The 22,694-nt window shown below is 40.4% G+C and overlaps 2 protein-coding genes across 2 annotated transcripts; one reads left to right on the forward strand and one right to left on the reverse strand.

Moving 5' to 3' along the window:
- Positions 1-377: 377 nt before the first annotated feature.
- On the reverse strand, positions 378-3,443 carry MOCS3 (molybdenum cofactor synthesis 3). The gene has a single exon (XM_057701593.1). It carries the CDS (start codon positions 3,202-3,204, stop codon positions 1,837-1,839), a length of 1,368 nt encoding a protein of 455 aa, XP_057557576.1. The 5' UTR covers positions 3,205-3,443; the 3' UTR covers positions 378-1,836.
- An 83-nt stretch (positions 3,444-3,526) lies between these two features.
- On the forward strand, positions 3,527-22,694 carry DPM1 (dolichyl-phosphate mannosyltransferase subunit 1, catalytic). Its single transcript, XM_057701594.1, has 9 exons — positions 3,527-3,687; positions 6,462-6,561; positions 11,377-11,410; positions 12,953-13,029; positions 13,114-13,139; positions 14,604-14,699; positions 17,886-17,954; positions 21,327-21,441; positions 22,327-22,694. Exons 1-9 carry the CDS (start codon positions 3,527-3,529, stop codon positions 22,429-22,431), a joined length of 783 nt encoding a protein of 260 aa, XP_057557577.1. The 3' UTR covers positions 22,432-22,694.

Below are 22,694 nucleotides of genomic sequence, written 5' to 3' on the forward strand. Positions count from 1 at the left end.
AAGTCCCTCTTGTTCATCTTTATCCCAGAGCTTAGAATGGTAACTGGTAGACTCCATGTTCAATGAAAAGGAAAGAAAGTTATCTAGTTCAAATCCCATTTGATTGTAAAAACCTAACCACAAGAGAAAAGCAAATGTCAAAGAATAAAAAGATCTGGGTCCTGTAAAGGATACCTATCATACTCTTAACAGCCAGTTGTCTGAAAATTCTTCCCTTAATTTGAGAAAAATCCCGGGTTATGAGTTCTGCCTCCTTACCGTAGACGTCAGAATTCCCACCGGCTCTTGCAGCTAGAATACAGGCATGTGACCAGGCTCTATCTACCAGACCCCGCCCCCCCCCCCCCCCCCCCCCCCCCAAGACTGACTCAGAAAAGAGCAATGGAAAGCAACTCTGCTCTCTGGCCCCTGAGCAGTGGCTGAGTTGTTGGGCTTTCTGGGACAGTAGGGAGCCAGGTCAAATGAGTTTGGTGAGGCTGTGCTGGCAGCTTCCTCTAGTACTACATGTGGCTGCACAGCATAGACAGGGTTCTCAGGTCAGTTCTGTGCATGGTTTTGGGCATCGTCCCTGGAAGTATAGTTTCAAGTCTGTCCCCCAAATTCTCAAAAGCCCCTCATATCACTTTAATAAGCCCTTTTCTCAGTCAGTGTCAACTTCTGTTGCTTGTCCTACTGACAACCAGGTTTGCAGGAACTAGCAAAACTGCCTAACTTTAGGACATGTCTTTACAGAGTGAACTAATTCCTACTCTGTCCACTTGCTTGTTTCCGGATACATATCAGAATCAGCTTACTTCCCAGGAGTAAGGGGTGCAACAGAAGCCAGCCATCTTTGTTCTCTCTCCAGGTGTGTCATTTATTATTTCTACCTCTCCTTGGGAGCAACAGTCATAAGAAACCCGCTTTGTCATTATAACAGAGAAAGGCCTATCATACTTTAAGCATGCCTATTCCAAAATGAGCTATGTCTCACAGTCAAAAACTGATGCCTATCCTGATTTTGAATTTGATTGTTAAATAATAACATCCTTTTATAATGAAACAAGAGTCTGTGTCAGAGGTTGCAAACTGGTGAGAAATTCTGACCTGCAGAAGGTTTTGTCTGGCCCACGATGCTTTTAATCTTTAAAAACTGTACTCAGAGATCCGAACATTTTACATTTACATCTGTGATTTCTGATGCTTATAGGCCTGCATCCAACAATCAGCTGGAGAATAGAGGCCCCCTTTTGACATGTCATGGATTGTTCAATTTGCTTCTAATATATACTCATATACCAAATTGTTGCTTTTAACTCTGTTCTATATGTTGGAAGTTGGGCGGAATACCTGCCGTTTCATGAAAATGCTGTTTAACAAGTAAACAACCATAAAAACACCAACATTTTATACTGCTATAAAACGCTGGAATAGATTCAGTAAGTTTACTACTACACGTTTCCAAGCAATCAAACGGACAATTTAAAGAGCTTTTAACTTCGGAGATTTAAAAAAAAAAAAGAAAAAAAAAGGCAGTACAGGCAAATGATCTGCAGTTCAAAACACAAAGTCCTGTCACTTACATTCTACCTCACCTGTTCAAGACACCATCCAAGCGCTGCAAACACAAGACAGTTCACAGTAAGTGTTAGGACCCCTTAAAAACTACATCATCCCAGAAATTACAATTAAAAAGCTCCTTACAAAAAGAAGTCCACGTATTCACAGATAGTGTAGAATCCCAGGCTCTTCCGTACATTACTGGGAAAAAAATGCAAATACATTAATAAAGGCAAAAAAACCTTTAGGTAACGTGACAACCCACATCTTCCGCTGGTCAAGACTCTACCAGCCACCTCAGTACTGCGGAAATGTTCCATCGATTTTGGCAGCCCAGGCCATGAGGCCCCCCACAACATCTTGAACTGTTAAAGAGTCTAAGTCTGTCCAGGACTGCAGGATCTTCACGGCTTTCTGGGAGTCATTGCCCAGTTTGCAGATCACATAAACGGGGAGAGATGCCCCTTCCGGTGTGCCCCGCCTCCCTTCCCGGATTGCTTCTCCCAAGAGTTTCAGGCTCTCCGGATCCCTCCGTTCCAAATGTTTCAAAGGGATGTGCAAGGCATGAGGCAAACGACAGATGTCCACCTCCACTTGAGGCCTGACGTCCAGCAACAGGTGGGGTGACCCAGAATCCAGAAGTCGCTTATAGCCGGTGACAGAAATTCGCTCCTCCGGGCTCAGCAACTGTAGGGAGCGGCACTTATCGGTGGCCGACGAGCCACAGAAGCCTTCGTAGTCCTGCAGCTCAGTCACGGTGGGCCGCTCCCCGCAAGCTGCACAGTCGGCCCTGCGTCCCCGCAGCCGAATACAGCGGAAATGACCTCTGAGGGCCTCAAAGAGCAACAGGCTGCCGCTGTAAGAGGGGCCCAGACCTGCAGCGATCTTCAACACTTCCAGCGCCTGCAGGCAGCCCAGGACCCCAGTGACCACGCCAAGCACCCCGCCGTCCGCGCAGTTGGTCACCGTCTCCGCCGGAGGCGGCCGGGGGAACACGCAGCGATAGCAAGGCCCGCCGTCACAGTGGTAGACTGTGAGTTGGCCCTCGAAGCGCAGGGCGCTGGCCGACACGAGAGGCCGGCCGGCCAGCACGCAGGCGTCGTTCACCAGGTAGCGCGTAGGCACGTTGTCGGAGCAGTCGGCCACCACGTCGTAGCGGCGGACGAGGTCCAGCGCCGTGGCCGGCGTAAGCGCCCGCGCGTAGGGCACGCACTCCACCGCCGAATTGAGGCGACGCAGGGAGGCGGCGGCCGAAAAGGCCTTGGCCTGGCCGGCCAGTGCCTCGCCGTGCAGCACTTGGCGCGGCAGGTTGCTCACTTCGACGACGTCGTAGTCCACGAGACCCAGGCGGCCGACGCCGGCCGCTGCCAGGTACTGCGCCAGGGGGCAGCCAAGCCCCCCGCAGCCCACGACCAGCACGGACGCGGTGGCCAGGCGCAGCTGTCCCCGCACGCCCAGCTCAGGCAGCACGAGCTGCCGGCTGTAGCGCAGAATCTCATCCCGGGACAGGGCGGCCTTCGGCGGCAGGGGCGACACCGGAACCGACCGCTCTGACTCCTGCTCCGCCAGAAGAGCCGCCGCCAACCTCTGCTTCAGGGAACCCAGCTCCTCCTCACGCCGCGCGACTTCAGCCTGCAAGACGAGCACCTCCTCCCCGGCCGCCATGGCAGCCTCTTCGGGAGGTGGTCAAAGGCACTTCCGCTTCCGGTTTCCCCTTATGTTTGCGACTGGGATAAACTAAACAACTCTATGGAGCTTGGGAAAAGGTGATAAATGGATATGTGTTTCCTGAAGCAACCCTCAGATGCAATTTCAAGGGTTCACAAGTCCTGACTGTTTCCAGTAGAACCATGCAGAGAGCCTTAGGAGGGCTAGAACTCAGCCGCACAGACCAACCCCCCCTCCTTCTCCCGGGTTTGGTACGACCCGTCCCCTTCCCACGCCGCGCTGCCGTCATTCCGCTTCCGGCGTCTCGCGCAGTTCCACCATGGCCGCCGAGGAAGCAAGTCGTAGCTCTGCTAGGTCTCGGCGGGAGCCAGAGCGGCGCACCCCGCGGCAGGACAAGTATTCGGTGCTTTTGCCCACCTATAACGAGCGCGAGAACCTACCGCTCATTGTGTGGCTGCTGGTGAAGAGCTTCTCCGAGAGGTAGCGCGCCCGGCTGCCCTCCCCGAGGAATGAGATGAGCTGGCTTCCCCGGCCTGGGTGTCGGCAGTTGGCTGCGCCAGGCGGCCCTGCCCGGCCTCCCTTCGGCTCCCGCTGGAAGCCTTGGGCAGGAAGCCACCCTGCGAGGAAAGAGGCGGATACTTCTAGGGTTCTCTCCGTGCCTCGGGTTTTTATGCCTGCCCTTGGGTTTTGTGAGACACTCCTTTATTATACACTCCTGGATAACCACCCCCCCCCCCGCCTTTTTCTTAGAAGGGCTGGCCACCGTTTTATTAACTTACGTTTTTTATTTTTTATTTGGCCGCGCTGCGCAGCTTAGTTCCCCGACCAGGAGTGGAACCCCAGTCCCCTGCATTGGGAGGGCGGAGTCTTAACCACTGGACCGCCAGGGAAGTCTCTTGGCCAGTCTTTTAACTACTGCGAGGCAGGAAGCCTGACCTCACTGCTTCCTCTGTCTAGGTAGTCAGGATCTGCGGCAGGAGCCAGGACTCTAAGTGAGCCCGCTCACTCCCGCCCCCGTGCTGAGGGCTTATGTAAGCATGAGGTTTCGGCTCTGAGTTAGGGAGCTGCTGTTGGGCTGGATAGCTTTTCTGGAGAGGGCAGAAGGGTAGATTCGCTGGTGGATGTTTGATGGGATTGTTAGAAACTGGGAGGTTTTGGAGTTGAATTTGAAAGTGTTATACAGTTTTTCTTTAATCTTCAGAAAACCCTGGTATCAGTACGAAGTAACTTGTTTTACAGTTACACCAGTAAGATCACATGTAAATCTTGGAAGATCTTTCCATATCAGCACTTTACAAACTTAGCAAATTATTTTGAACATCAGATAATATCATATGACTGTGTTATACTTTCTCTAACTGGGTCATGGCAGTGAACACGGATTATTTTCAGAGGTTTTTGTTTCTTTTTCTTTTTTTTTACTTTTGCTTTACAAATCAGAACGGGAACTTTGTTCACAACGTATTTTCTAGCATTTAGAAAAGTGCTTGACACATAAATAGTGTTTACACATTCTTTTACTAGTATATCGTGGATAAAGTCTTCGCGGTGGAATTGCAGAGTCGACAGAGATGTGCTTAAGATTGATAGTGTTAAATTGCTCTCAAAAAAGATGGTACCGGCTTAGGAGCCTCCAACATTCATCAGAAAGGGCCTATTTCCCCATCAACCAGCCAACTTTATTAAACCTACATTGTTGGAAAATGCTAATTGGGGAAAAAACACTGCTGTTTTGATTATAATTCTTTGAATGAAATAACTATCCTCACATTCACGGGTTTTCAAAGTTTTTTTTATCCATAGCTTTTACTTTTTTTTTTTAAATTATATTTTGATTTCTCAAGCTCTGTCCAGATTAGAGAAATTGCATATAGCTGATCTTGATCTGGCTTGTTTTCTGATTATACAATATTTTTTTCTCTATTCTTTAATTTTTTGTGTGTGTAGTGCAGTTTATCTTTCAGTAGCTTCTGGGTGGATTTTTTTTTTTTTTCATCAAAATGAAGTTTAATGACGGAAACAACTCTTTTCTTTTCAGATGGCAGTCAAATTACCTAAAGTTCGCTCAGCTTGATTCCTTTAAGCGCCTTCACCCTCAGGTGGTGTGGGTGCTTTGAAGTGGAGAGGGGAGTGATTTTGCTTATGAATGACTCCATTTGTTTACGAAGTATATCTCTTTGAGCACAGCAACTGGAATCAACATTTTAACTTTTTTTTAGTCTTTATTGAATTTGTTACAGTATTGCATCTGTTGTATGTTTTCCTTTTGGGAGGCATGTGGAACCCTAGCTCTGAGGCACCCCCTGCATTGGAAGGTGAAGTCCTAACCAGCCGACTGCCAGGGAAATTCAGCATCTTAACTTTTTTTGGCTTGTAAAGCACATACCGAAATTTAATCCACTGTGGGAAACTCAAGTCATCTTATCTACTCTTAGAGAATAGATAGGCTGGGTTTTGCTTTCTTCCAAGTTTAGTGGGGCTAACTTTTTTTTTTTTCTTTTAAAGCCTTTAACAGTGGAATGTGTTTTCTGGTTGATTTCCTCTGTTTTGTTTCTTAAAGCAGGAGCAGAGGAAACAGAATGTTATGGGGGTTTGTCTGTACCTCCTTTTCTTTCCCCTTAAGTTTCCCAATAAAATTAACAAAAAGAATGCCTTCTTCAAAGGGAGGTGGGGGGAGACATTGATGGTGATCACAGGTACATCCAAGTATTGTGCTGGCATGTAAAGTACTGTCAACATTCTCAAGTTGGTTTTTTAAGGGTGACATTAAATCAGATTTATTTCCTGATTGTTATTTAAATCTATTTGGGATTAAATTAAAAAGAATAATCACCCACAGCTACTCACCTGACTTGATATCTTTTAAATGTATTTTTGAAATATTTTATGCAACTATGATTTGATATTAAAGTTCCACAATTCCATTTCCCAAGTGGGTAATAAAATTTCATATGACATTCTATCATATATATAATATGTGATCACTGATTTTTTTTAATGAAAGGGTATGTTTTCTGTGTGAGAATTTTAACATCTCGGGAATGTATAATAGCATTTTCCGGTAACATACGTAGTTTGGAGATGACATAGTAAATACTTGACGTTTATTTCATTTGACAAGTGAAGTTTTCCTCAGTGATTAACATGGCAATAAATTTCCACTTATACTGGGGAGGAATTAGTGATTTTAAAATTAGTTTTTCATTTCTGACTACTGTCTCCAAGCAATACAAATTTAAATTTTTTTATTTTAGTGGCTTCAGCTATGAAATTATAATCATAGATGATGGAAGCCCAGATGGAACAAGGGATGTTGCTGAACAGCTGGAGAAGATCTATGGGTCAGACAAAATTGTGAGTCATTTTTTCTATGATATCAGTTACATTTATATGGGGGGAAAGATGATAAATGAACAGTGCTTAAATTCAGTCTGTCTAGAAACTAGAAAGATAAAGAGCAGTTTATACACTTGGGATTTATGCATTTTCATTGTGCTTGAGGTTTTACATGGCTTTATGTTGAGTCACTGGTAGGTTTACAGCAAAATAGTGAGCCTTTGGATGAACTCTGTTTTTATGTCTGACTCTGCGAATCAGTTTCCTTGAAGGGCAGAAGTAAAGCATGATGCTGAATTGAGAAGGAATATTATAGAACTAGGTTGCAGTTAGTAATGTGTGTCAATCTTTCTTGCTTGCTTTCTCTAGGTATTCTTCTGCTCGCAGTAGAGAATACTGCCTACAGCTAAAAGCTTTTAGCTGGAAAGGGTGACTGATTGTTTTCATGTGAAACATGATTTTTCCGAGAACTTGATATTTTTATCTGTAGAACTGTCTTGTGGAAGTATTTAGATTGACTTTCTGAGTCTTAAACTTTAGATTTTCCCACTGTACCTTAAAGCCTGTTGTTCTTCTACAGGAATAACTTAGGCAGATGTAGAGTTCATTTTATAATAGCTTTGTAATTTTTATTTTTGCTCACTGGTTTGGCTTTATGAATGTTGGAGCATACTTGTGAGCTCACTTCAGCTAATTCTTGGCCCAAAAGCATACAGTTAAATCCAGATTTAATTAGAAAACACATTCTAGGCATTCGGTATTTTGTAATTTGTATAGACCAGAATATCAGCACTATTAACTTTGGGACCTGATAGATCTTTGCTGTGAGGGACTGTCATGTATGTTGTAGGATGTTTAGCATCATCCCTGGACTCTACCCACGAGGTATAGCAGCAACCCCCCTCCTTAGTGTGGCAACCAAAAATACTTCTGAATATAATCAAATGTCCCTTTGTGGGCAAAATTGTCCCCTCCTCCCAACAGAGAACCATTGATATAGGCATAAAGGAGTCTCTTGGAATAGTCAGTACATGGAAGCAACCTAAATGTGCATTAGCAGATGAATGGACAAAGAAGATGTCATACATATCTACAATGGGATATTTCTGAGCCATAAAAAGGAATGAAGAAGTTTCTTGGAGAGACTTTATTAATATTTGCATTTCAAGAAATAGCAATTAAGCATCATTAAAAATTAGTCTCTGGGTCCAGATATTCTTGATTAATCCCAATGATGAAATAATTTCTATGCAGTTGGAGGAGATCTTAGTTGGTGAGAAGAGTTTAAAGGAAGTCTGTTACTCTTCTGTCCGTGGTAGATCTGTCCTGTTCTTTCCATCTCACAGATGAACAATTCACAGAGCTATCATACCTCAATCCTCTGAATGTCTCCAGATACACAAGTGTACAGAGGAGATAAAAACTTAGATTTTCATCCTTCTACCAGTGACTTCCAGTAATGCTAGGTTCATATTTTTGGCTAACAGTTCCTCCGTTTTTCTTTTGTAAGTTCTGGGCCAAGGCCACTGACCCACATAATGTATAGAAGACTCCCATTATGCACTTCCATTTAGTCTGGAAACATCATCACCCTAACCATGTTCTGAATACTTTTGTCACAGAACCTCGGCCTTGAGGTGTGATTGATTGATCTTAAGGAATGCCTGCTGAATTGACCTTCTCAAATTCTAAAACAACATGGTCTTCAAAGAATTCCACTTTTCCCATCAATCCAATAAAATTTAAAATAATGAGAAAAAAATCGCGTTTGCTATCATTTCTGTGTGGAACCGGGGAAATTCCCTATTCATTATTTTATCACTTTTAGGTCATTTAAACTAGAAAATTAGTTGTGTGTGTGTGTGCGCGCCAGTAACAAACTATGCCAGAGGTGGCACTTGCTTTTTAGGTGACATATGTATATTTACTTGGGGGAAAAACTGAAGAAAAATTAGGCACCACCTTACAATACCTCATAAAATATTCACAGATGCTTTGAGAGCTAGCCTTTCAAACTGGTTGAAATGAATATTTCAGAAAAAAAGCTAAAGAAAAATATTTAACTCTCGAGGTGAAGAAACAGACTAGAGGTTAAGTCACTTTCCAAGGTTACATAGCTAATTAATAAATGGCAGGAGTGGGACCATAGGAAAATTGGAGGCACATATTCTGAACTGTTAACAGTGATCGCAGGACGGGGAGATCTGAGGTTTGGAGGGCTTCTGTTGTGTTTGATGTACATGACTTGTTTCTTCCCCCAACTTGAGATCAGGTAGACTCACCTATATTTTGTCATTATTTATTGTTTAGTATTTTAAAAAATTGTTTGATAATAAAATGGAACACACATTCGTTACTTTTAAAACATCAAGCATAGGAACTTCCCTGATGGCATAGTGGTTAAGAATCCACCTGTCAATGCAGGGGACACGGGATTCTATCCCTGGGCTGGGAAGATCCCACATGCCACAGAGCAACTAAGCTGGTGCACCACAACTTCTGAGCTTGTGGTGTAGAGCCTCTGTGCCACAACTGCTGAAGCCCGGCGTGCCTAGAGCCTGCACTCCGAGCCCCCACTCTCCACAACTGGAGAGAAAGCCCTCAAGCAGCAACAAAGACCCAAAGCAGCCAATAAATAAATAATGTCTTAAAAAACCAATATTCTGTTTAGCCCCAAATGCCAAAGTATTATCTCTGACAAAGAGATCAATACCCTAATTAAATGTACAGAAATAAATATTCATAAAAACAAGGACTACAAATGGCCAAAAATGGGGAAAAAAAATATGATGCTCACTGATAAGGAATTGCAAAATAGGAGGGTACCAGAAGCCTTTTCTTAGCTACAGGTTTATTTTTATTTTCTTCTTCCAACCTGTTTTCAAGAGTATGGTGAAACAGGTCCACTCAAATGGTGTTGATCCTAGTGGAAATTGATACAGTTTTCTGAAGTGTCATCAAGGTTTTCTATGATAAAGATTTTTACACAGTAAGTTTTTTGTCAAACAAATCATAGTGTCACATGGTTTTTTGTAAGCAGTTGTGGTAAGCGTTCTTCAGAGAGTACGTGCCCGGTACCCTGTCTGAATTCACAGCTTGTTTTGATGACAGCCGTGTGAGGTGAGCTCTGTGCCCTTTGCTGCCCGTGGTCACACAGCAAATTAGGGAGTTCCATAGTCATCTGCTAAGCCATCCTGTCTCATGTAGGAAAAAGCAGTCACTTTGATGTGAGGAGGGGAAAAAAGGAGAGGGGTGGAATTAGGGGTCTGAGAGTAAAGCACAGTAAATGAAGCAATTTGAACTTATTGCATAAATAAACAAGTATATTCTTGTAAAAATGAAAATATTGCCGGTAAAACTGAATTGGCCTCTGATGAGCATTTCTTGATCTGCATCCCAGTCCCTTCTCCAGGGGGGGAGACCCCAGTCCACGTTTTGGTATATGTTACCCTAGACCTTTTGTGTGTATGTGTGTATGTCTCCATCTGTAGAACTAGGTAATGTGGCTTTGTATGTGTTTCTGTTTTTAAACATAAATGCAGTCTTCCTGTATCATTCTGTTACTCTTTAATTATATCTTGGTCATCTTTTGTCACCAGATTCCCTGATTCTTTTAACTGCTCTGTAGTACCCTATCTATGTAACATGGTTTTTATTTTATATAAACTTTTGAACATTCTGAAAATTATAAATAACAAAATTATCCTTTGCGAAAAAAAGATTTTTTTTAGCTAAAACATAGGGTTATAGAAAATCTGAGATGAACTTAAAAGGATTTGCTTTTTCAGGGCAGATAGCAGATGAGGTCAGTGTTTTGTCAGTAGTTGTCAAACACAAAATCAAATAAAACCTGACATGTCTTGTTTGATTTTGTTCAGTGAATTTTAATTATTATAGATGATTGTCTAGTTCTCTATACAAGAACTTATCGAGTAGGAATGTATTTTATCTATTTTTGTTCCTCCCCTAGACCTACAGCAGCTTGCATGTAGTTAAAAAAGAAAAGAAAAAAAAAATCTATCCTGCTTGAATTAAACTGAAAATACTTTGGAGATTTGCAGTCTGAGGCAACCTGCTTACACACTGGCAAGTGCAAGGGGGGAGGGTAGGAAATACTCAGTAGTGAATCTTCTTCAGCCCCCTACGTCAGAAACTTAGTGTCAAAACCTTGGCATTCTACTTTTCCAGAAATTTAGAAAAGGAAAAAATGAAACAACTGAGTCAGTGTTTATATATGAAGCAGAAAGTGTAGAAAGACTAATTGACAAACTGTGAGGAGAGAGAAAGAATTTAATCTTCTTAGGAATATAACCTGAAGTCATGTCATTGGACCAGTAGAGAATGAGATGAGGTCATCCAAGCATAAGGTCAAGATAAGTCGATGGAATATCAACATTTAAAATCACAAAGGGAATTGAGAAAACAAGCATGGCTATCAAATATTCCAAAAAGGTATAGAATAAGTGAGTTAAATACTCAGTTTTCCTGGGAAGGAATCGATAGATATTGCTTAAAATGATAAATCAAGTAATAGACATTAAAAAATACTGGTTTTGGTGGATAGCACAGTGTAGGCGGGGTGCTGGAGTTTAAGATGTGGTCTGTGGGGTTTGGGTGAAAGAATGTTAGTTTTCCTTAAAAGCTGTTAAATTATTTGATTTGTTACTAAACATTTTTTTTTACTTTGGCAAAAAATGTTAAGCATATTGTGCTTTAAGGTCTAACTAATGCAGATGCATTTCTGTTAAAATGACTGAGCACTTACTAAAAAAGAGTTTTTATTGGTCAGATTTTCAATTATATGTGTTAAAATGCCATTTCTTATTCTTACAGCTCCTAAGACCACGGGAGAAAAAGTTGGGACTAGGTAAGCAGAACCTCTCACCACCCCTACCTGTTCCTTGCCTTGGTAAGATTACCCAGTGTGTATTTTCCTAGTTTGGAACAGGGCCAAATGCAGTGACCTCCTGTGATGGTTTTTAACAATCTTAATGATATTCAGAGGGTTTAACTTGAATTGCTTGTATCAGGCAAGGCCCACTTAGGAAAACAGAAACCACTCTAAGTCTTTCAATATAGGGAATTTAATACAGAGAATCTGGTTACACAGGTGAAGGAATTGCTGAGAAGCCAAATGGAACAGTGAGGCTACTCAGAGATTAGTAGCAGCTGGAGGTCACTACCACTCCTGGGCTAGAGCAACAATGGAGGAGATGGTGTTTTTAGAGCCGGGAACCCAGAGGAGCTAGAATAGTGGAGTCAGGGATACTTGGCAGAAGCGGGAGCCATGGAGGGAATCTGGTCCATGCTGGGAGACAGAGTGAAGGGGAGGACACTTGGACTTTTCCCCTCTCCTTGAGATCTTCCTTCTTCCTGTGCCTCCCAAAGCTGTTTGGAAACCAGATGACAAGAGAACAAATATAATACCCTGCAATATAGAACAGAGAAGGGATCTAGAGCCAAACATTTGGACCAGCACACTACCTTAGCTGTAAGTCTTTGAACATTTATGTAGGTTATAAGTTTTTTAAAAATATTTATTTTTTAAAAAGAAAGCTTTTCCAGCTTTAAAATGTAAGGGGTTATAGAAAATCTCATTTGAGCTCAGTCATTCCGAGATGAAAATCTTGAATGCCTTTATTTCTATTGTTGGTCATGGTTGCTTTATGTTGAAAAGTTGTATAATTTTACTGAAAAATTGGGGGAGCATAGAGGAAGCACAGTTCTTGAAAATTGAGTATCTGCTGTCCTAAAGGCCTTCAGTTTCATGGCATGATCAAATGTTCTGAGTATCTAAATCCACAGGTTTCTTTGGGATTGAAATAATCTTGAAACTGCTATGCAAGCCACCAAGAATTACTAACCAGTCAGTGGAAATCCAAAAAGCTGTGGATAGTCACTTAACAAAAGAAGTCAGAAGAGTTCAGCCTTGTGTGGTGGTTTGGGGCTAGAGAATGCAGGAATTCCCACACCCTGTTCCTGACCAGTCACCCTTACCTGCCAAACCCCTAAGGAACTTTTAGGCATGAAAGTGGCTAAGTACTTGCTAGCTGCACCTTTGGCCCCAGATACAAGTACAGGGCTCTAGTGTACCAGGCTGACAGTGTAGAGGACTCTCATGGGTAGCTTTTGTGGGACAGGAGTGAGGGGAAGAGCAGAAGCAGGGAGACTGGTTAGGTAGGGGGATCCAAGCATCAGAAGATGGTGTCCGCGACTAAGGTGAAACTGGAGACGAATGAAATTGAGAGATGTTTTTGATAAATAATTAGGATTTAATTATAGTTCAGTGTCAACTTTAAAGTACTGATGTATGCTTTTCAGCAGTACTTAGCAATTTCTTCCCTGTTTAGATGTATACCTAAGCATTTCTGGTGATTTCCTTTAATGGATATAAATATTTTCATTTTAGGAACTGCGTACATTCACGGGATGAAACACGCCACCGGGAACTACATAATCATCATGGATGCGGATCTCTCACACCATGTGAGCGGTGTGTTTCTTCAGTAGCTGTTCATGATAGTCTTAGCCTATTTTACTGACCTACTGTTTATTCTTTTTAAATTGCAGCCAAAATTTATTCCTGAATTCATTAGGTAGGTATTTCTAATATTTGAAAGAATTAGGATTTAAATCATTTGTCTTTTATTGATTTTGGACTTATTTTCTTTTTTCATTCATTAAAAATATCACGCTGTTTTAAGTTTGGTATCAAAAATAAAACCAACATATAGATTTGAGACACATAAATGTAGTTATGTGACTAAATGCTGTATTTTAGGAGCCGTGAGGAGACTAATCAGTAGATAATTCCTTTGTTACCTAATTCTTCCAGGCTACAAAAAAAGATGAAAAGTAGCTTCCTGTTAAATGGAATTTTAAATGGAATTTTAAATGGAATTAAGCCCTGCGTCATAAGAGTAAAACACCATGAATAGATGGGGTTTATTCCTGGAATGCCAAAATCAGGAGTCCGTCAAATAATTCATTTATCACATTAACAAAGAAAGCCGCATGATTAAGTGTATAGATGCTAAAGGGTATTTGGTACAATTCACTGGCCATTTCTAATTAAAATTTTAATGTAGAAATAGAAGGAAACCACTTAAACATACTAAAGACAACGTAGTCCTAACAACAAAGGTCTTACTAAATGGTGAAATGTTGAATCATTTCCAATAAACTCATCAGTGATTACAGTTGTACCAGCTCTCATTAAACATGGAGATTTTAAGTAATGTTGTAACACAAGAATTTAGTATAAATACTGATAAAGGATACAAAATTATATTTATTTGCAGGTAATGTGATTATATTTTTAGAAAACCCAAGAGACCATGAAACCTCTCAGAATAAGAATTTGGAAGCTGTCTGAATGTAAGCTAAATATACAAAAACAGGATCAGATCATGTCACTCACCTGTTTAGAACACTTCCCGGAGTTTCTGTGAACACATGGGGGAAAGTCCACACTCCTTTACTTGCCCCCAAACCACCTGTGATTTGGCCCCTGCCCTGCATGCTTGTGCCCTCCCCATTGCCTGCAGTGCTCTCTCATTGCTCCTTAATGGCCAGCTACCTCTCCTCCTCTGATCTCTGCATAAGGTCACCTCAGAAATACCTTCTCTGCTTAGATCTCTAATACACAAATGTTCCTTTTACCTTATAAGGCAGTGGAACCAGTGGAGTAGAAACTGGGTGAAAGATACAAACAGGACACATGTAGAAGAAATCCAAATGGCTAATAAACCTAAGAGAAGATATTCACCCTGAGATATAGTCAGGGAGATGCAATTAAAATAACCTCATGTTACTATTTTACTACCCATTAGTTTTTCACAGTTAAAAACCTGTAGAGCAAATACATCCAGCACCAATAAATAATATGATAGAAAATGGACACAGACATTGCTGGAGGAAGTATGAGTTGCTACAACCTTTTTGGAAAGTAATTTCTTGTGATATCTGTTAGAATTGAAAATACTCATAAGCTTTGCTTTAGCAATTCTATTGAAAGCTCAATGGCTTTTTGTAATTGACAGTTAATTTTTTTTCTACAGGAAGCAAAAGGAGGGTAATTTTGACATTGTCTCTGGAACTCGCTACAAAGGAAATGGAGGTGTATATGGCTGGGATTTGAAAAGAAAAATAATCAGGTATATATATGTTGCTTGTGATTTCTCTTTTTTAGTGTAACTACTAGAAATACGTTTTTAACAGGTATTTGGATTAAATTACATGCTGCTTTGAGGTTTGTGGGATCAGATCGTAACTTCCAAAAAAATATTCCCAGATAGCTTCTTACCTACAGTTTTTCTTATGTTAGAGTATTTTATTTTGGATGTTTTTCACTTAGGAAAAATCTGCGTAAACCTTTGAACCTTTCGTAGAAATGGTCTAATTTAGGAAAATTTATTCTGCTGGACCTTCAGTTTTGATTTAAGTGAACTTTTTATATTTTTGGTACATATTTTTTAAAATAATTTAAGTAAGACACTTCATGATTTCTGCTATTACTAAGCACAAAGTAGTGAGGCTTTGGAAAACTGACCTGGGTTAAAATCCTGATTGTGTCATTTAATTACCTGTGTCCCCTTGCATATTTTACCTCTTCCAAGCTTTACTTTCCTCATGATAAAATGGAAATAAAACAAACTTTCAGTTTTCTATCACAGTGTAACAGCAGTTTATTATTCCTCACAGTTCTTTGGTTTGAATACTGGCTCCTCTGCGGACTTCACCTGGGCTCATTTATGCAGCTTCCTTCAGCTGGAGGGTCAGCTGTGCTGGTAGCTCCAAGATGGCCTCATTCATACAATTGGCAATTGGTACTGGTTGTTGACTGGGCCATCTCAGTTCTCCTGCATGTGGCTGCTCACCTGGGAAGCTACATCACCTTCTTTACATGGTATCCTAAGGGCAGCACCCAAAAGTACCAAGGCTGCAGCTGCAAGGGCTCTTGAGTCCTAAGCTCTGGGGCTGAAACTGCATTAATTTTTGATCACAAGCAAGCCCATAATCAAGGGGTGGGGAGGTAGAATCCACCTCTAGATGGGAAGACTCGCAAAGAATTTTTGACCACATTTAACCTACGTCACCTATGTTGTTGGGAAGATATGTTTCTGTCTATAAAGGATCTGTATAGCTTATTGCTTTTTGTGTAACAACATAAATTTATATAAATTCTTACTGATAGTATTTTTTATCACCCACTTCATTCCTATCGAAGGTTCTGATAGGTTAATATCAGTTTTGCCTCTTAACTGTGAAACCTTGGGCAAGTATTTGAAACATGAAAGAGCCTCAATCTTCAGTGCAATGAGGGGATTAGAAAAATCAGTGGTTTTCAATCCTGCTGAGCACTGGAGTCATGTAGGGGCAAAACTGTACACAACTGCTCCCTGTTTGTCCTCCCTTCTTGTGCACACACACTGCAGACCAGTTGAACGGATCCCTGGAGGTGGTGCAAGAGCCTCAGTGTTTTTCACAGGCTCCCACATGATCCTGTTGTGCAGCCAAGGTTGAGACCAACAAATTAGTGATCTCTCAGGCCTTTCTGAATTTGGTCATTAAAGCTGTTATTTAAAATCAGGCAGTCCCAGTCAGAGACAATTTACAACATTTAGTTGGACCATTTAGTTGTATTGAGTTTTTCGGTCATTAGTTGTTAATGTCTGCACTGACTTTATAAAATCCTGAGAAAGATTATGTATCACTTGCTCGAGGTCTCATTTGTATGGTCCAGAACCAGAATTTGAACCCAAGTTTGTCTGACTCTTGCTGCATTTTAATTAAAAGACCCCAATTTTAAAATGCATTACCTTGAATAGGTGTACAAATACATACATACACACACATACACATAAATACATATACACTCACATTTCTTTGATTAAAGCCATTTTGGAAGTAAACTATGGCCTGGAATTTTTTTTGTAGCTATTAGAAGCAAATAGAAGGGGCAAATGTTTTTGTTAGCCATTATCCCAGCTGTATCCCCAACCATGTTATTTGTATGAAATAGACACTGCTGGGACTCCTTGGCGGTCCAGTGGTTAAGACTCTGTGCTTCCAATGCAGGGGACGCGTGTTCGATCCCTGGTCGGGGAACTAAGATCCCACATGCCGTGGTACGGTCAAAAAAAAGAAAAGAAGCATTCCTAAGGAGTGCTTTGATGATTACCCTGGCTTTGGAGAGAAGCTCTTTTCTCCAGGCTGCTTACCCTGCTGTACCCACCCCCCCCCCCCCAAAAAAAAACTTTTTCTGAATTTGAGCACTCTAAAATAATCTGAGCACACTAAAATATAGCTGCAATACCTAAATTATTTTTTCCAAGTGTATTTCACATCTTTTTGAAATGTTAATAATAGCTATTAGTCAGTAATAGCTTATAATTGATTGATACTTAATTGTGTTTGAAGCACAGACCCTAAAGTCATTGTTATGGACTGAATGTTCCCACTAAAATTCATGTGTTAAAGTTTCTTACCCCCCCGGAGTGTTGGTATCTGGAAGTGGAGTTTGGGGTAGGTAATTAGGTTTAGATGAAGTCTGAGTGTGGGGCACTCTTGGTGGGATTAGTGCCCTTTTAAACCAAGAAAGCTTGGCCTTTCTCCCCCTCCCCCACGCTCAGCCCTTCTGCCCTTCCGCCCCTCTCCATGTGAGCACATAGCAAGAAGGCACAATGTCTAGGCTACAAACAGGATCCTTACCAGGAACCTTGGTCTTGTACTTTTTAGCCTCCAGAACTGTGGAATTGAATATCAATTGTTTAAGCCACTCAGTCTATGGTATTTTGTTACAGAAGCCCAAGCAGACTATAAGACAGTCTCAGAATGGAACCTTTGGTCAATTTCCAGAGATTACCAAAAACCAAAATCCTCTCCCACCTGCACACCTTAAAAAAAAAGGCGTTTTAATGCAAACTGACCTATTACACGGTTGGAAACTGCCATCCTTGGTGATTTGAATCTGAAAAAGAAACTCCAAATCCCTGATAGATCACTTTTGCTGTCTTGACAGATGTTTGTAATTCTAAGTCATGACTGTTGGCAAATATGTGAGTCGAGTTAAAAATCTATTACCATTCTTACCTAGAGTTTGGAAGAATGATTGTTTTATAGGTCACCTCTAAATGTCACATTCAAAGAATAAAAATCCCTCTTTTCAGAAAAATGAGAACTATCAGATTTCCTTTCACTGACAAATAATTTCTCTTTGTTCCATAGAATTAACATTTTTGTGGAATAGTGTTGCATTTATGAAATTAGCATTTTTAGCACTCTGCACTTGGATGTATTTCTTTTTATAAATTTTATATAGAAAATCTTCTTCTTGACAGCCGTGGGGCCAATTTTATAACTCAGATTTTGCTGAGACCGGGAGCATCTGATTTAACAGGAAGTTTCAGGTACAGTAAAAACTTCTCTGTTTTCTACTATTTACAATTTCTTGCCTAAATTTCTCGCCTTATAATGACTTATTTTAAAGAAATACTTTTCATTTCTACCCCATTTTTGTTTTGGAACACCAAAAAAGGCAGACTGAAGTTGCTTAGAATCTGCTAATAAAGCCTAAGCATATTCTTAAGGGAAAACATTGTACTTTGTAAAGAGCATGGAAGACAGGTTAGTGTGCTTGTTAACATTAGTGTCACTGCTCAGCCCCTGCGGGGCCGAAGGTGACCACTGACTGACTGCTCGTTCAGAATGTTGCTGTCACTGATGATGTGCTTCAGAAACAGTACCTCTTGCAGTAATTTTCTGCAGTTCATAGCATTGTCCACAGAAAAGTTTAAAATATTTAATTTTTTGTGGAGCTTTTTCATTTATCTTGTTCTTCATATGTTTTTCATTTTAAAAAATTCTTGTTTAAATGGAGCAAAGCCTCCTGCTGGGTCCCTGAGGATTTTTTATTTTTGTTTGTTTGGGGCGGGGGTGGGGGGGGTTAATTTTAGACTTGCTACAGTAGATGAATTGTTTTGTATGACCATGCCAAATGACTGCCAGATTTTTTTTCTCTGAAACTATAAAGTGTTCATCTACTTTAAGGCCCAGACCCCATGCATTACTTAATACTTTATATTACTTGGTATTTGCTTCTATCCATTACTTAATGTTGATTCTCCCATCCTTCATTAGAACACACAAATTAGGAGCTGGTCATTGAAGGTAACTAGTACCTCTAGTGCAGCTACAAGTCTGTAGGATAGCAGTTCAGAGAAAATAAGACAGAGTCAAAGGTGAAGGGAGGAGCCATCACAAATCAGAGGTCAGATAATGAAAATGAAACCTCTCTAGAATTAAAATGTAAATTATTTTGAAAGCACAATATGGTGTATAAAAGATAGGGACCCATAAATAAATCCCTTCGGTTCCGCACTTCAAGGCAAATAAATAATGTGTTATAAAGATCTGTCATTTCCATGAAGCAACAATGCAAAGAATAGTGGCACGCAGAATCTCTGCAGAGGCAGTGGCCAGTGTGGACCTCACAGGCCACAGGTGTGATGATTTTGAATGAAGACCCAGGGTAGCTCCATGGGTTGTGGAGATAAGGGGTTTTGTTTTGGGGCCTAGTTACCCCAGTTACTTCATCACAGCGCCCCTTCACCTTTTGAAAGCTCTGCGTCCTATCCGTATTTGTAGGGGCAAGGACACGTGTGTGGTGAGCAAGGGGGTTCGATTTAGATTCAGTGCCTGCTGTGTGTCAAGCACTGAACAAGAGTCAGAGTCCCTGTCGTCATGGATTTACACATTCTAATGACATGAGACTTACAACCACATGAAGTATATGCAGCATCACGTGGGGATTGTGCTGTGGAGAAACGCACCTCAGGAGAGTAAATAACGGGGTGGGGGTGCTTCGATGCCTCCAGAAGCTCGTGGGGATTAGAGGAGAGAGTGAGGATGAAGGCGGGCCTGGAGCTCTGATTTCCTGGAGTAAGAACAGTGATTGGGTGTATTCTGTGCAGATGACAGAGCAGCCACACACAAAAGTGAACCTCTTGACGTAACGATTTTTTAAATAGTTAAAGCTCATCGTCTTTTCATAAGAGCAGTGACTTATTAAACATGCGTTAAAGTTCAACTTCTCATTAAAGTTCGTTAATTGTCATTAGATCCCTAGATTGAGGAGGCATGTGCCTTTTACAGAACAAGAGGAATCCCCAGAAAACTAGTTTCTGATATAAAGTCATTTGATAGCAGAGACCACTTGGATCCTAATTATCCTGTTTATTGGCTCATACAGCTTCATGTATATAATTTTAGATCATTAGCCATAGTTTTTAAAACTGGTGGAGAAAAAAAAAGATTGTAATTTTTTTTTTTAAGATATTGTGTGGAGGAGATATGAGGGTGGTAGTGAGGAGACTAAATCTTACAAAGTGACTTATGGGAATAAAGTGACTCTTAAGGGAAAGAGTTCATAGCCTAATCCTAGTTTTAAAGGTCCTGCTGAAACATTATCCCATCGTAATCATAGTCTTTCCTAATCCCAGCCCTCCCTCCCCTACTTAACATCATTTGACATAATATCTTTAGTTTCTGCTGCGAAAATCCCAAAACATGAAAAGGCGCCTGAAACACAGTAGGTTGTTCAATAAATGTTGCTGAATGAATATTACTACCATCAGAATCTCCTTGCTTCATATTTATTGCAAACTTACTCTTTTGAGTTCTTATGGAGACTGTGTGGGTAAAGGAGTGCATACACTAATCTCCCTCAGGTTCCTCTAAGGACTGCTTTCTGTCATATTGTATCCACCTAAAAACTTGAAAAGGGGAAAGTTGGGATAACTTTAGAGGAAGCCTGAGAAAAAATTTTGAGTTCTGGATATAAAACCCTCTAGCATTATGGACCCAGGTGGCCTTAAGCTGCCAAGAGAGCAAAGTTACTGCCTCTTCTAGCTTTCTCAAAAACAAAAAAAGCAAGAAAAAAAAAGAGACAGAAATTGCTGCCTTTCTACTCAGTGAGGCTCAGGGGTTTTTTGTTTTGTAACCTCAGTGACTCTGAAAACAGGAAACTCCTGAAGAACGTGATTGAGTTCACCCATAGGACTTCCCAGCTCCTGTGTTTCTTTGTAAATCTGATGAGCTTTACCTTTGGCCTGCAGTCCATCTAAAGTTAGGATGTGCATTCCCCCAGTAGAAATGTCTGTGACCTCAGTTGCTGATAGCTGATTCCCACCGGGATTGCCTCAATCCTGTGATCCATACTTCCTGTCTTAACTTAGCCTAACCACGCTCATCCGAGAGGGACTTAGTTGATCCCAGGAATTTGTTTAGATCTCAGGAAATAGAAACTTCATAGACATTTATGAGTAAATACCACTTAACTACTTCTTTCTTGCTATCTAGTTTATATTGTTGCTTCATCATCTATCAACTTTGTTATTCCAGTATTTGAAACAGTTTCTCCTCTTTGAACTTTGGAAAGTAAATTTTAAGAAAATTTTAAAAACTGCAAACAATGGGTGGTTCTGCCCCACATGATTCAATTTACATACCTTTACAATTTCTGATAGTGATAGGAAGATAATTCTTTAAAAGATACTAAGAATTCATTTTCAAAATTGTTGTGAATTATTTACCAGATAATTTTATGGCCTTTCCAGTTCAGGACAAATGTATCATAGACGTCAACTGTGAGAGTTTTTCTGTATACAAATGTCCGGTGAAAATTTAAGGTTTATAAAGACCAGTGAACTCTTTGAAAGGTCAGGATACAACTAGGCATGTGTATTTATCCAGGTGTTCATATACATTTTAATTTCTCATAGGTTATACCGAAAAGACGTTTTACAGAAATTAATAGAAAAATGTGTTTCTAAAGGCTACGTCTTCCAGATGGAGATGATTGTTCGAGCAAGACAGCTGAATTATACTCTTGGCGAGGTATGGTAAATAGTGTGTTATATTCCTCATAAAGAAAGAATGAGGTTTAGACTTTTTATAATAAAAAGGTTAGCTTTCATAAACTAGTAAATAAATGTGGAAGGCTTCCAGGTGTCCATGCAAAAGGGTGAAAATTCACATTCCTTTAAAATTAATATATTTGACTTAACCAAGATTTAAAGCATAACAAAGGCAGCATTCCCTTTTAAATAAATGAAAGTTACTGGTATCATCTTCATCCTTGCCCTTTGTTCTGACCACTCAGCATTGTGGGATGAGCCTGTCTGTCACTTCTCACTTTGTCTCGGCTATCAGCCACCCTACCTAAAAATGCGTGGTGAATCCCTTTTGCCTATTGCCTGTGAGTAAATGGGGGTTTGTAATATTTACAGCCAGCTAGGAAGCTCTTAGGGAAGACTCTCCTCCTTTAACACTAATACTCTTACTCAGAGCAAGAAAAATAGCTAACTAGAATGCTACTATCTTGTGGAAGTTACAAGATTTTTAACTTAGTGCCAAAACAGTGACAGCTAAATTTGATGGACTACTGAAAAAAATTAGGTGAAAGGCCATTTTACTTCTGGAGTATAATTTTTCTGTGAAGTATGAATAAATCAACTTAATATTCAGGATCAATGCTTTTCAAAACAGTTATACATTTGGCTCATATGACCTGTTTTTAGATAATAAAATGCATGTTTAATTTTGAAGACTTGGAGGTGCACACAGTTACTGTAAGAATCCCATAATTATAACTTACCTTGAAGGACTTGCTATCAGAGGACTAATCTTGTTTTGTTTGTATTGTATGAGTAATTGTATGCCTGCTATGCTTCCTTTCTAATAATTTTTGAAGACTCACATAACATATATTTCTTTAACTAGGTTCCAATATCATTTGTGGATCGCGTTTATGGTGAATCCAAGTTGGGAGGAAATGAAATAGTCTCTTTCTTGAAAGGATTATTGACTCTTTTTGCTACTACATAAAAGAAAGTTACTCATTTATACTTAATCATGTTCATTTCAATTTAAATATAAAAAAAGCCTGGTTGCTGATTTTTATAAAATGTACTCTTAGAGCATAAATCATAAGGTAAGGTCAATTTCATGCAAATCTTTTTTCCAGAGAAACTCCATTTTATATGTCAAATTAAACTAGAAAAATGAGCACTGTTCACAATTTTCATTTACATTTTGCTGTACTAAAGTAAAACCTATAAATAAATGTATATGTAATTTTTGCATAAAAA

This window comes from Hippopotamus amphibius, chromosome 12 (assembly GCF_030028045.1).
Source record: "Hippopotamus amphibius kiboko isolate mHipAmp2 chromosome 12, mHipAmp2.hap2, whole genome shotgun sequence".
Taxonomy (NCBI): Eukaryota; Metazoa; Chordata; class Mammalia; order Artiodactyla; family Hippopotamidae; genus Hippopotamus; species Hippopotamus amphibius.

What these genes read in the sequence shown, in the direction of transcription:
- MOCS3 (XM_057701593.1), bottom strand. Translation starts at nt 3,204, where the DNA reads ATGGCGGCCGGGGAGGAGGTGCTCGTCTTGCAGGCTGAAGTCGCGCGG.
- DPM1 (XM_057701594.1), top strand. Translation starts at nt 3,527, where the DNA reads ATGGCCGCCGAGGAAGCAAGTCGTAGCTCTGCTAGGTCTCGGCGGGAG. An exon ending in TTTATTCCTGAATTCATTAG is followed by an intron (nt 13,140 to 14,603) that starts GTAGGTATTTCT and finishes TTTTTTCTACAG; the next exon opens with GAAGCAAAAGGAGGGTAATT. An exon ending in TTGAAAAGAAAAATAATCAG is followed by an intron (nt 14,700 to 17,885) that starts GTATATATATGT and finishes TCTTCTTGACAG; the next exon opens with CCGTGGGGCCAATTTTATAA.